This window comes from Pangasianodon hypophthalmus, chromosome 6 (genome assembly GCF_027358585.1).
Source record: "Pangasianodon hypophthalmus isolate fPanHyp1 chromosome 6, fPanHyp1.pri, whole genome shotgun sequence".
NCBI lineage: Eukaryota > Metazoa > Chordata > Actinopteri > Siluriformes > Pangasiidae > Pangasianodon > Pangasianodon hypophthalmus.
Window position 1 is genome coordinate 11,389,353 of NC_069715.1, and position 14,204 is coordinate 11,403,556.

The 14,204-nt window shown below is 38.6% G+C and overlaps 2 protein-coding genes across 2 annotated transcripts in view; both read right to left on the reverse strand.

Moving 5' to 3' along the window:
- Positions 1–284: 284 nt before the first annotated feature.
- On the reverse strand, positions 285–9,547 carry mlc1 (modulator of VRAC current 1). The gene is made up of 12 exons (XM_026927055.3): positions 9,382–9,547; positions 7,254–7,533; positions 7,044–7,133; positions 6,874–6,927; positions 5,761–5,862; positions 5,465–5,566; positions 5,213–5,281; positions 3,836–3,952; positions 3,610–3,666; positions 3,294–3,416; positions 1,871–2,032; positions 285–1,589 (listed from the first exon to the last, which is right to left on the reverse strand). The coding sequence occupies exons 2-12, from the start codon at positions 7,488–7,490 to the stop codon at positions 1,509–1,511; spliced, it is 1,194 nt and encodes a 397-aa protein (XP_026782856.1). The 5' UTR covers positions 7,491–7,533; positions 9,382–9,547; the 3' UTR covers positions 285–1,508.
- Positions 9,548–11,367: 1,820 nt separating this feature from the next.
- btbd11b (BTB (POZ) domain containing 11b) overlaps positions 11,368–14,204 on the reverse strand; it is a 62,769-nt gene continuing 59,932 nt past the window's right edge. Inside the window, exon 17 of the mRNA XM_026927787.3 lies at positions 11,368–13,562. Coding sequence (XP_026783588.1) covers positions 13,353–13,562 — 210 coding nt within the window. The 3' untranslated portion in view covers positions 11,368–13,352. The remainder of the gene's footprint in view (positions 13,563–14,204) is intronic.

The following is a 14,204-nucleotide window of genomic DNA, read 5'->3' on the forward strand; positions in this document are numbered from 1 at the left end:
TACACAGTATAAACACTGTAGGTGTTAATTCAACACTGGGAATTTTGGTGTGTACAGAAAAGAACAACAATCTGGGTCACATCAGTCATTTTTCATATGAATGAATGAATCTATGTCTTGCCTGGCAAGTACTATTCATGATCATAAACATGGCAACTTGCTAAAGCAGGTTGATTCAGGAAATCTGTTCAGGACAGTGATAGAGTGGTGTTGTGTTTTTGGTCCTGTAAGATTAATCCAGCACACTGAATATGAAATTAAATAATGTGCAGAAAACAATTAAGTGCAGACTGTCACCTTTAATTAAACAGAGTTTCCATTTACATGGGTTAAATCGCATAAAGTAATCAATTACTTTATTACATATTATTACATTTCTCTCTGATTTAGAAAATTATACAGAACTTGACATATTAAAATATTAGTCATTAGTATTAGTGCGACTGACTTAATTCTATAAAACATAGACACTACCAGACACTTGGATTGTCACTTTTTCCAGCCCAACCATGTGTTAGACCCAGGCCATTCTTTATAAATTAGTCCAAACTGTAACTAAATTATATCGAAGTGGCCCAAAGCCATTTTCCCTGCCTAATGTGATTAGAAATAACCCAATTAGGTGGGTGGAATTGCCCAATATTTTTTTCTTGTCTGTTGATGTAGATTGTACGTCATAGAGAGGACACCATTACTCTGTCACTGCCTACAGGTCACATAAAATACAGGAAATCATTAAATACGCTGTCATGAAGAATGTCAGTGTATGTTAAGCAAATAAAATGTTTAACTGTAAACTGTTCAATTAGCAAATTTGACACAAGCATAGACATACTATTTTTATTTTACTAAAAAAATAAACTTGGTGCATTAAGTGTATTGTATAGTGGAAAACCCTAGTAGAAAATGCTTGACTTGCATAGATGTGGCTCAGATTCATAGACAGGTTACATAAATATAGTCATTAGCTTCCTGAAAGTATGCATGCAGTATAGTGATGGCTGGAATCTACAGTCTAAGTGGATTCCTTGACAGGAATAAATTTACTCACATTTTAATATGAATCCAGCTTTACTGTACATATGGACAACGCATGAGTCGTGAGTTTTATTTCTTTGCAGAAGGCGTTAAAGCCCCAACAATCTCTGCTGATTTTCCTTTTCTGAGAATTCTGAACAGTCAGGATGATGATTCATTTTCTGTGACTGTTAAGAATAGATATATGGTCATGGCCAGTATTCAAATGCTCTATACATTTGTATTTTTAACACTGAGAATCTCTGGGATATATGGCATTAACTCTTCTGACAAGGACACACTGACAAATTCATGAACCGTCACTGACCTACTCCTCCTTCTGATCGCGTTTGTTATGTCCTCCTCTAATTTTCCATATTTGTGTACTCTCTATTTTCACTTTTCCTATCTTTACTCTCACCTTCTTGTGTCCTCCTCCACTCACATTTTTTCTCATTCCCGTTTGTTCTCTTTACTCCCTGTGCACGTGCTCACTGGGCCATTTGCACTACCACTGCCTTCCAGGCCTTCTCTTTGTCAAAATCTCGCAGTGTGCCATTGGATCCCTGTTGCTAGGAAAGAGGAAAAAAAGATGAGAAGGGATTTGTAATGTCCACATGTCGAAATGTCGTATTTCTGTGTCAATCAAAAGTTCCCAACTCTGAGTGTTGTTTTGTACTGCAACTTTCTGTTTATGTTGTGATGTACAGTATACAGTATATCACTCACACGCTTGCCTGAGACACTTCCTGTCCTTGGAGGAAGCTGTGCAAGCTATGTGAACATGTGCGCATTCATGCATGTGTGTGTAGGGGTGTGTTATGAAGATGTACATAGAAGTGTGTGGTACTACCTCGCACTGGTGTGGCTCCAGATGTGGACTGTCATCCCATTCTGGTGCTCCTATACGCAGCTGACCCTTATAAGAGGCGCAGTGTACCACAGTGGCCAGTGTCAGGCCTGCCTGAACCAGCAGCAGCAACATCAGAATCAACAGGAGGATGTCGTATGATTGCTGCACACACACACACACACACACACAAAATGAATAATACACATGCCTTTTCTTTGTTGTCACATTACTTGAGACCTGGTGTCCATTAGAACAGACATTTAACAGCTGATCAAATGTAGCATACCCTCACATTGCATAAAGACAAATCCAGTGTGATGAAACTGTAACACTCCCACCAAGGGGGAAGAGTAAAGACTCTTTTAGCCTCTATTTAGAGCAATTTTACTAATCATTTATGGGTTTATTTAGTTATTTAGTTTTGAATGAGTGAAAGACAAAGTCCAATATCAACACTGTTATAATTTTGTACACATTATTTTTCTGTATGTTATTGTCCAGTGTTATGAGAAAAAACACTGGGTGCAAAATGCAGTGAAAATATTTTATCTACAGAGTACACAGCACTAGTGATCAGGATGATGATGAAGTGAGAGATTCCTAAAAGTAGAAGAATACAAAAAAAAGTCTGCTATGAAAGATGATTTGTAAATATGTAAAATAACCATTCCCTTTGCTTCCATATGGAATAATGAATAGTAATGTATAGTTTGTTGTATAGAAAATGTGTCCACTGGAATGGACATTTATTTAGCCCCTTAAACTCCCAGAACCTCTAGCGAGTCTAGAACAACATTCCTCTCTCTCACAACTGCAAATAATTTCTATATATTTAATTATATTTAATTTAGTTTCACTGTAGATACTGAATGATTCATAGCAGTTCCTGAATAATTAAAATAATAAATAAAGATAACTAACTAACTAAAAACATGCTGGATCCTTAGTTTTAGTTATATTACAGAGAGGAAAGCAATAAACTTATATTATTCCCAACACCGGAACATGATTGAAGATTTTAAGTATCTTTATTATCACATTATGCATGAGCCAATTACATATTATATTACATATTTTGGGCAAAGTTTTACACATTTGTCAATGAAATGTGTTAGCTTTATTTCTAAAATATTTTTGCCACCCACATCTGTTTTGACATTTTGTTACATTGTGAATGTAAAAAAATGTATTTCCTCTTAACAAAACAAATGTTTTTGTCACTTTTTAATCATATTTTTTTCTGTGATGTTAATTATTAAAGATGTGAATGTCAGGTCCTGCAGGTGAAGCACATAATAAATAGAGCAATTGTCAAAGTCTGTGATGAATTTGCCCTTTGCTGCTGATGAAATATTGTGAAATGAATGCGCTGTCATAAATATACATTTTTCAAGACTTGTTTGGTGACTGGAAATTGACTCACTTTGGCTGTGGGAACCTCATGCTGGAAGATCTCAATAAAACTCAATACACTGTTAGACAAAAAGCCAGAGGCAGAGAACAGCAGTGGTGACGTGACACTGCTGATGGCAATCAATGTCTCCACCTGCAGCAGAGAGAGAGAGAAAGAGAGACAGCCAGACAGACAGAAAGGCAGTGAGAAGGAGAGACATTGAAGAAGAAAGATTAGTAACAGAATAGTGAGTATCTTGCGTATTCCCCTGTTGAGCAGACATACAAATAAACTAAAGTAATGAGCATGGAGAAGTCCCATGGGGATTTAACCCTGGAGAACTCACCAGGCACTTGCTGGGGTATTCTGACACCACATGACTGGCTATGGCACTCGGAAAACACTACAAAGGACATTTAAAGACAGAAACAGACTGTGGGGAATATTCAGCTGAGCACTTTGTGGACATTATATTTATGTAAGTCTTTACAGAAAATGGAAGCTGTCTGAGTAGACTGTGGCACTTTTTCTTCAAAGAATAAAACAGACTTAATAAAACAGGTAACACTCACGGCCACTAGAATCCAGAAGAATGTGACAGAGACGTAGGGCCCTGGGAGCAGAGCATCCATGTTGAGAGCAATAATACCACCGAATACTGCAGAGATCCCAACTATCACCTCAATCACCTACAGAACACATAATGCTAGTGGGATACAAATACAAAAAACATATGGCACGATACAGATTGAAATCTAAAAAAAAAACTCATGATTTTTTTGACACTTGCAAATAAGTGATACTATATTTAAACCACAATATTTACTAGATCACAGAACATGGATGAAGTTCTGAACTTGTTTGAACTTCACCAAGTGTCATGAGAAATACAATTGGCATCATGTGCTATGGTCAGATGAGACCAAAAACTTCTCCAAACTATCATTATGTTTTGCTGATAAAAGGGGACTGTATACAAGGAAAAGCACCTGGTTGCCCACTGTAAAATGTGGAGGTGGGTCAGTGATGCTCATATATGCGGAAGAGGGCAATTAGTGCTTTCCTCAGTGTGTTATGCTGCCCTGTGATGTAGTATGCGCAGCAGTTTCAAAAGATGTGGTAGTTGGCTTCACATGTCTTGGAAGAAGTGAAGTGAAGTGAAGTGACTTGTGGCCAAGTATGGTGACCCATACTAGAAATTTGTGCTCTGCATTTAACCCATCCAAGTGCGCACACACACAGTAGTGAACACACACACACCGTGAACACACACCCGGAGCAGTGGGCAGCCTTTTTTGCTGCAGCGCCCGGGGAGCAGTTTAGGGGTTTGGTGCCTTGCTCAAGGGTCTCACCTCAGTCATGGTATTGAGGGTGGGAGAGAGTGCTGGTCATTCACTCCCCCCACCTACAATCCCTGCCGGACCAGAGACTCGAACCCACAACCTTCAGGTTCACCTTCAGGTTGCAAGTCCGACTCTCTAGCCATTAGGCCACGACTGCCCCATTAGGCCACGACATGCATGTGTTTGCCCTGCATGTGTTTGCCCTGCATGTGTTTGCCCTCACCTTCCCCAGCTGGGAGCTGTAATGTGATAGGTGAGAGCTGGCTAGTGGGATGGGAATGGATGACTAAATTGGGGATAAATTTGGAGGAAAAAAATACAATAAAGATGTTTAAAATGGAGGAGAGGACCAAGATCCCTCTACAAATGTCTCCAACATTGCTACAGGAAGAGACTCAGTCATCAGGCATCACATAATGCAAATCATTTTAAAAAATACTGTTTCGTAGAAAAAAAAATCGCTACTTAAAAAACTTTGGTGGTAAAAAAAAAATGTTTAGATAAAACTATATAATATCCCTGTACAAAGAATTTGAGCATATTGATTTATTCTTTTTTCTATATTAATTATAATATCTCTTTGTCCATCTTCAGGAAATGACTCACAGCATAAGCCTTGAGAAGACGTGAAGGGAATTTAGACGGAGTCACAGCCACAGGACCATCATATACTTGCTAAAGAAAACAAATCATATAATATATTATAGATCTCAGTATTATGTAATATAGATCTCATTATAGAATATATTATACTTGTCCTTATGTATAATATAATATAACATGGTATTATATATATATATATATATATATATATATATATATATATATATATATATAAATAGACACACACACACACACCTTGCTGTGGCTGCAGCAGTCCTCTACAGAGCGAGCTGACAGGATGACAGTGCTGGCCATGAGGGCTTCCAGTAGAGTAAGCAGGATCAGGTTAAAGTTGATCTGGCCACAAGGACAGAAACAGTTACTGTGTCAGTTTAAATAATAATAATAGTAGTTTTATTTATATAGTGCCTTTCTAATACTCAAGGTCGCTTTACAAAAAAAAAAAAGCTTTCTAGATCATTTTGACTCCTGTATGTGATTTGGATGAACATACCATTTGGATAACATTTGGATGAATGGAACCTACTCACATTGATGGCTGATGGGCTAAGAACCAGCTTGCAGCCGAACCATACCAGGCATGTGGTTGTCACAGCAAATGTGGACACATACACCAGTTGAAAATCAGACACCTGCAATTACATTACACCATTTTTGACTTGTTTAGTATAGTTAGTCTATATCTGTGGTGTCATTTTGGTATAACAGGGTTTAGTAGCTGCCAATGTAGCTGCTGGGGCAAAACAAAACAATAAATTATAAATCCATACATTTCGGAGTAGCTTAGTTCAGTCTCAGTGCATCATAGCATCATTAATTCATTGCAAACTGGAAGAAAATGGATTGACATGCTGATACTGAAAAATATTCTGTGCCTAACACTGCCAGAAAATAAGTGTTTGTAAGCAGCAGTTCTGAATATAATTCAAATCACAGGTTTATATGACTGTGCTTGTGCTAATACGTTACAGCTTCTAACATGTATGGAAGGAGCCTCCAGTGTCAGAAATTTGTAACAGTCAGTAAGATTTCCACTCCAGAAGCATCTTCAGGACAGAGGACTTTGCATTTTGTAGTTTTTTTTGGCTTTTTTTTTTTGTCTAAATAACTGCTGACTGCTGAGGGAATATTTATAGCTGCTATATCATAAGTGATAACAGGAACTAACTCATTTTGTGTATGTTCAAACAACATTAAACGTAACCACAAAATATGATTTTTGTGACATGCTATTATTTCAAATAAATCAGTTTTGGGGTGGTAAGGGCATCCCGCCACCCTGTTGATTATTTTCCTATATCCTCATTTCAGTAAAATTGTTTTCTTCTTCACATATTCAAGATTTGGGCTTGCACTTCAACTGGGCGTTCAGTCTGGTGTGATATTAGCTTACATAATAAAACCAGACATGCTGATTCAGTTGCTTGTAATTGTTTCTATGTGTCTGCTTCATGTTTGAAAATATTTGCTAGCTCCTGCATGGTCAGGAATGGGAATAATCTCTGAGTTGATGATATCCAACCTTGAAACCTCTTTGGTTCTGCTCATTTGTTGCCACTGTCTACATACTGCATTTAAAGCAAAAGTCTGGAGGAACAACACAGGTTAACTAAAATTCACATCCCTCAGTCTCATATACTTACTGCAACTCGCCAGTTTGTGGCGATGGCAAAGCTCACCACTGCAGCTGGGATACTCTGCAAAAGAATACATAGCCCAAAAAGTTACTGAAAGGAAGGGAAAGGAGGAAGAGAACTACACTAGTTCTGCTTACAGATATGAATTTTGTGTCTGCTGTGTAGCACACACTCACAGCTCCAGCTGCACAGCGCAAGTAGTCCATCGCATCAGGAAACACATTACCCAGGTAGAGAGAGAAACCCGCTGTGATCAGGAGACTACACTGAGAATCATATACATACCCACACAGAGGCACACAAAAATTAAGAGAGGATATTAGCTCCTTAGGCTAAACAAAAATGGTAGTGTGATTAGCAATGCTGTCAAAGCCATGAGCTCTCACCCCTATGAGGATGCTGTAGAGCCAGGCTCTGTAGCTGAAACAGGGGTGTAACGGCTCAGCATGGTCCAGCTCCAAATCACTGGCTCTCACGTCCACTATGTAGCTGTCCCTTTCCACTCTGTCCCTCTCTCGGTCCAGCCGTCGACTCAGTGTGCCACCTACACTTGCTCGCTCCAGGGTGGGGATATGAGTGTAGCTAAACTCCTCCCGTGCAGACTCATCCTCCCTCTGCATCATGCTTCACTACTGTGGCCTTCAAATTCAAACCTTGGGAGAGGATCTTGTTTCCCAAATGGTGGAAAAAAATCCATATTTCATGTGAATGATTTTTCATGGTTATTTATCATGAAACTGTTTTTAATTTCTCAAATATTGTCATTAAACACACATGGAAAAATACAGTCCACTTGGAAAGAAGTCAGACCTTTTAACTTTTCCCTCATTTTATTATATTAAAATTTTACTCCAAAATGATGCTTTCATCGACAATATTTTGTCCTTTTTTCCCAAAATTTATCATTCAGTCCTTTTGCTATGACACTCTAAATTTAGCTTGGGCACATTCTGTTATCACTGATCGTCCTTGAGATGTTTAAACTTCACCTCTGGTAAATTCAGTTGATTGAATGATTCTATGAAAGACATGTCTCTATTTACATAAATACATGTCAGAGCACAAAGCAAGCCCTATGTAATTGCCCTTAGGTCTTTGATACAAGATTATGTCAAGGGACAGATCTGATGAAGGGAAAGCCTCTGCAGTTTTGAAGGTCCTAATGGTTTCATCATTCTTCAATGGAAGAAGATTGGAAACACCAAAACTATTCCTAAAGCTGGCTGCCCAGCCAGAATGAGCACACTGAGGAGAAGATCTTTAGTCAGGAAGGTGACCAAAAACCCAAAGGTCACTCTGACAGTCTTTCAGAGGTCCTGATTTGAGATGGGAGAACCTGCCAGAGGGACAACCATCTCTGCAGCACTCTAGCAATTAGGTCTTTATGGTAGAAAAGACAGACAGTAGCCACTCCTCAGTAAAAGCCACAGGAATTATTTGAAGATTCTGTGGTCTGATATGAAAACTTCGGCTTGTGTGAGCAATTACGTGTGGAAACCAGGTAGTGCTCATTACCTGGCCATTACTAGATGCCTTGTCTCGAGGAATGAAAACTTGAATGGATAAAAATACAGAGATATATTTGAGAAAAATCTGCTTAAGTGCACTGAAGTCCTCAGACAGGGTTCAGGTGTGAATGTCCTTAAGTAGCCCATCCAGAGCCCCGACTTCAACATGACAGGAACACTCCCCATCCAGCCTGACAGAGCGTGAGATGTTCCTCAGTGAGGAATGAGAGAAGTTCCCCAAATCCACGTGTGTTATGCTGTAGTATCATACTCAAAAACTGTTAACGGCTGCCGAGGGTGCTTCAACAAAGTACTAAAGGTAAAGTGCATTTACAAAGTAAATGTGATGTTTCTATTTTTTATTATTAATGAAACTGCTTGGAAACCTGTTTATGATTTTTCATTATGGAGTATTTGTTATAGAGTAATAAAAAAATACTTTAATACATTAATACATTTTTTGCATTACTCTACAACAAATATTCCATAATGATGGCAGCATGATGAAAAAAAAAAGAATATTGGAATTCAAGCCGAGACATTCATATTTATGTATTAATTGGATTTCCAAAATATTATTCATACTGTTTTAGTGGAAAAGCAGTTAGACTAGGCATAAGTAGAGAATGAAAAGTAAAAGTGCAAATACAAAAGCAAAAAAATAGTAATAAAAAAATATGTCTCCATATAAATTATAATAGTTCCCTTTCTGATCTATTTTAAGGAATTTTTAATACATAATAAAGCACTGTCACTAATCAGATTACAAAAGTTTACACTGATTTGCATGCTGATCAAAGAAACGTGACAGAAATAGGATGAGATCCTGAATCCTGGAAAGAAACACATGTTGGCACTGACTGATTAAAGTGCACAAAAACAAGCACCCCCCTTCCCTCCTCCCCTGCTCTTTTCCTGTGCATTTTTATTGTCGGCCCCACTTTTTCTCATACCTCAGACCCGTCTGATCTATTTATTCCTGTCTTTCTTCATCTCCCACACTCACCTGTTCAGCTTCGTAGTGTTCCAGTTTATATCAGCCCACCAACTGTCGTTCAGGCGCACCCATGGCATTCAAGCTCGTTGGTCTGGTACTGTAGTAGTCTTAACAAAAGTCCTTCTCTCCCCGCTCCTACCCCCCCTCTCTCTTGTCCTCTCTCACTATCCCTCTGAAACTTTTGGAGCAGTTAAAAGAGAAGAACAAAAAAGTTGAGTGTGTGGCTGTGCCAAGCTGTCTGTGTGCCAGAGAGGGACAGGCTATGAATGCCAATGAAGAGAGGAGAGATAGAAGAGGGAAAAAAGAGGGATGGGGCTCGAAGCAGGGGCTGTATGGCCCGAAACTTCAGAATACCCTTCACAAGGGCACAAGGGAGAGCACTCACACAAATGAATATCCCTTGCTGCCTAACACTTACTGTTCTATAAACGTACAAAGGCTTTCACGCACAGTATGTATGAAAGCACATGTAACAACACACAGGCTACCACAATGTGTTCATATTCATACATTAAGCTTGTAGCTGGAATCTAATGGGATATGGGAAAAACATATCCTGTCTTCCTTCATTTCTGGCCTCTCAGTAGAGAACAAATAGTCCAGCAAAACTGGCTGTCCCACTGTGCCTTAGAAATGCCTTGAGCAATGGCACTGATGATAATCACATGTCTCAGACTGTCTCATCAAGCAGCCTGGTGTGTTTCATGCAGCTCCTTCTAAAGCAGTCACCTGATCAGACTTCCTCAGCTACTGTGCCTACTTGGCTGGTGCTGTTTTGCTGGGGAATTGAGTTTGGGTGAGAGATGAGAGAAAGATGAGAGAGATCAAGTTTGCATGCTTTACGCAGCAGTACAGTTTCAGTTCACATTGTCCTTGAATGGTGGGTATCCATGGATACCTTTTGAACAACTCCCACTATTTCCCCCTTCACCACATTCCTCTGCCCCCTCTAAATGTAGTACACACACATGTTTGTCTTACTATCCTTGTGAGGACATTCCATTGACATAATGAATGTAGCGGATTGAAATGGCATACCTAAATCTAACCCTAAAGAGAGAGAGAGAGAGAGAGAGAGTGAGAGAGTTTGATGTCCTGATGAAGTAAAGCATTTTTTGCAGTGTAACCCAGTGACAAGTTGGTCTAGCTTTCTAAACATACTCTTTAAAGTTTTATCATATCTAGACTAAATTCTTTAGACATAATAGTCATCTACCCACAATCCACGACTGCAATCTATTCCTTTTTATTTTTTTATTTCACAGTTTTATTCCTGCTGTGAATTTCTTTTTTTGAATATGATTATTTCCCGCCAGTACGCTGGTCTGCACAAATGCCACTCATAAGTTACATCCTGTACTTGTTCAGTGAGTCAGCTTCTGAAATTGAAACCTGAGAGAACTTTAATGTGATATAGGAGTTGGTTCACGAGGTCGGAAATGTAATATATAAGCACAATGACAGCTTGGCAGAAGATCTGATGAAACCTGTAATAAAAGTGTAATATTTACAAGCACTACAACTCTCAGTAACACATTCTGCAATCGATTTCCACATAAAATGTTCATTAGTGAGAGCAAGCTTTCGAAAAGCCACTTCTCAAGGCCTTATTTAAGGTCAAACGCTAAACCCAAATTTTAGCATTTTGAAGAGATGGATGTTTTGAACCATGGTGTCAATACAGCATAAACCCCTGGTTCTCAAAGTGGAGTTTGGGGTCCCCCAGGGGTGTGTGGAACAGACTGGGGGCAGCATTTTTTTTTTTTTTTTTTTTGTTACAGGAAATCATATTCCATCATTACTTATAATGTTATTACATTAATTATTGAGTTAGTTAGTTGACTGGTCACTTGAACTGAATGGATTTAATTGTTAGTACCTCAAAAACAGGTTTGTATATAAATGGCAATTTGGTCCTACTGTGTTCCCTCAGTGGAATTTTTAGGACTAAAAAAGCTTTTTTGAATAATAAGCTTACTATTTAATAATATTTATTAATTAGTTGGATTATGTTAATGAAATAAATATGTACTGAGAGAGTCCACAGAATTTATTTTACAGTTAAAGGCTTGAAAACATTTGAGAACCCCTGGTATAGACAATGTAAAAATTGAATCTGTACAGATAATAACATTCCTACATCAAGACAGAGCTCGTTTCATCCTTTTCTTTGCTGCTGCAATTCCTTTTCAATGAAGAGATGATGTAAGATGTATTGTTGTAGATGATGCACTCATTGATGTGGAGTGTATTAACCATGTGTTCTCCGTTCCAGCAGTACAGAGAACAATGCCTCTCTGTTCTTTTACTATCGCAAATCTGCTTCTTTCTGTGTCTCGGCTTCGTGGTCCTCTTTGTACACACTCCTTCATCGTGCAGACTTCCTTTTCTCACTGTTTTCTCACTCCACTGTGCATTTATGTCTACTGTGGAACATTTGCCTGACACAGGAATAAGATTTGCACTAATTTAATTTGCACAAATCTCTTATAAATGATATTGGAATAGCATTGTTTTTTTACGTTGCTAATTTCATTGCTGGTCATGAGAAGCTAATAATGTGGATTAATTCCTAGTGCAGCATGAAGGGATGCTGCAATAACCAATACTCTGGAAAAAAAAAAAATCTTTCCCTAAATGTCTGGTTTGCTAAGATTAAAGCTGGCCTGCATGTGAATTCACTGCAGGCAAGGTGCACTCAACTATCACAGCCAGCCACTACTCAGAATCTAAAAAAGAGATTCAGCAAAGCAATTCAGCAATTCTCATTCAGTAGTGCACACCGTGAATCATAAATTCTGCACACAAGCGTCTTTAAAACCCAGAGCTGAACTGCATATTTTAACCAAATTCACATATAAAATAACTTAAAGCACAGATACGTTTTTTTTTTTTTTGTATTAATCTTTATAAAGAAAAGGAATTAGTCACAGGGGGATTTACACATAGTTGCACAAACTTCATGAGAAGAGACACGACATATTGCAGGCACCTACTGAGTCGAGAATCTCATCCCAGCTCCTCAGGAACAAAGATATTCACAGCTACGGCTCTCTAACCCCATGCTCGTAATAGGATTCTTTCTCTTTTTGTCGAACACAAAATACTCCACATACACGAACCTAACACTGGTAAAAGAAATAAAAATAAAACAAATAAAAAATACATGCATCTGCACATTTACAACTGTTACCTAATTGAGTTTTGTACATATATGGTGAGTGGGGAAATCTGTTATATACATATAATTACAGGTGGAGCGAGCTCTCCATATGAGAGATTTACACTGTATATTTACAAAAATAGCCGTATTTTATTTAAGCTTTATCCTCTTGCTATACAGATGACAGTTTGTGATGATAAAGGCACACACTTTCACAACGTAGAGCTGAGTGGAAGCAAGTATATGAGTCAGGCATGCCACGAAACATCTACGAAGATGGCTGATAGTCTGATGGCCAGCTATTATAACTGTATTTATTATTGCCATGGTAGTGTGTGTGTTTCTTGGATGGTGACGGTGGCACTTTTAAAAAGGATCTGATACTGAAGACAGATTTATAAAAGCAAAAGTGCCCTCTAGTATGTGTGAGGTGGGGTTTTCTATCATACATTGCAAAAGGTACTACGTTTTTCTTTCTTTCATTGCATTTTCTTGGTACTACAATAACAGTAATTTGAAAATATGTACTGAGCTGCATGGTGCCTCAGCGAATAGATCTAAAATGAGAAACGTAATGGCAAAAATCAATGAAGCTGTTTATCTAATAGCTCCTAACAGGAAGCAGTTTACCACCTCCTGAGCTCCTGTTAACATTTTCTCCATTAAATGATATAATACGTCTGCTGATTTAGCCAGTGCACATTTCAAGTACTGCTACACTAACAAATAGAACACACACTTAACCTACCCTGCTATTATAGCATTGGATAAAATGCACATCAGCTTCAAACGTGTCAGAGCAGCAATTGTGACAGTCTCAAACTACAGATCCCTTGGATGATGACAAGTGGATTGAGTGAATTCTGGTGGCCAGAGCCCTCTCCAGGGCATGCAGCACGTCATGGCCTGTATTCTCCACTGGAGTGTCGTAGAGAAGCTGCTTGAATGGCTCCAGTTCGATCAATACCACCATGTTCTTCAGGAAGTAGCCCTCAATGTAGGACAAGAGCTCTGGTGCCTCCAGGAACTAATGAGAAAACAACACAATTAGAACCACATGCAGAGTTGAGTTACACACATCTAGTCAGTACTTACTAGAGAAATTGTGTACATCAGTATTCAGACCTCAGACATAACTACAATAACTACAGTTGAGGTCAATATTAAATGTATAAATATGACAGCATTAACAGTATTTTCTTATTTAAGGCCATGTATTTTTTTTTTTTTTTTTGCATAGACGACATCAGAGGAAACAGTATCTTAGTCAGAGACAGGACCGAATATGGATAATATTATGAATTACATTAAAGTGAGCTGCAAGCCTAGGAGATGAGTCCTCAGTCAGCTTATCCTTTAAACTGAGAATAATGACATGGGAAGCCATATTGCTATATGGCCAAAAGTTTGTGGACACCTGACCATCATACCCATATGTGCTTTTTGAACATCCCATTCCAGATTAAGTCCCCCTTTGCAGTTATAATAACCTCCACTCTTCTGGGAAGGTTTTCCACTAGATTTTGGAACGTGGCTGTGGGGATTTGTGTTCATTCAGCCACAAGAGCATTAGTGAAGTCAGGCACTATTGGGACGAGGAGGCCTGGGGCGCAGTCAGCATTCAAATTCATCCCAAAGGTGTTCAGTGGGGTTGAGGTCAGGGCAGGTT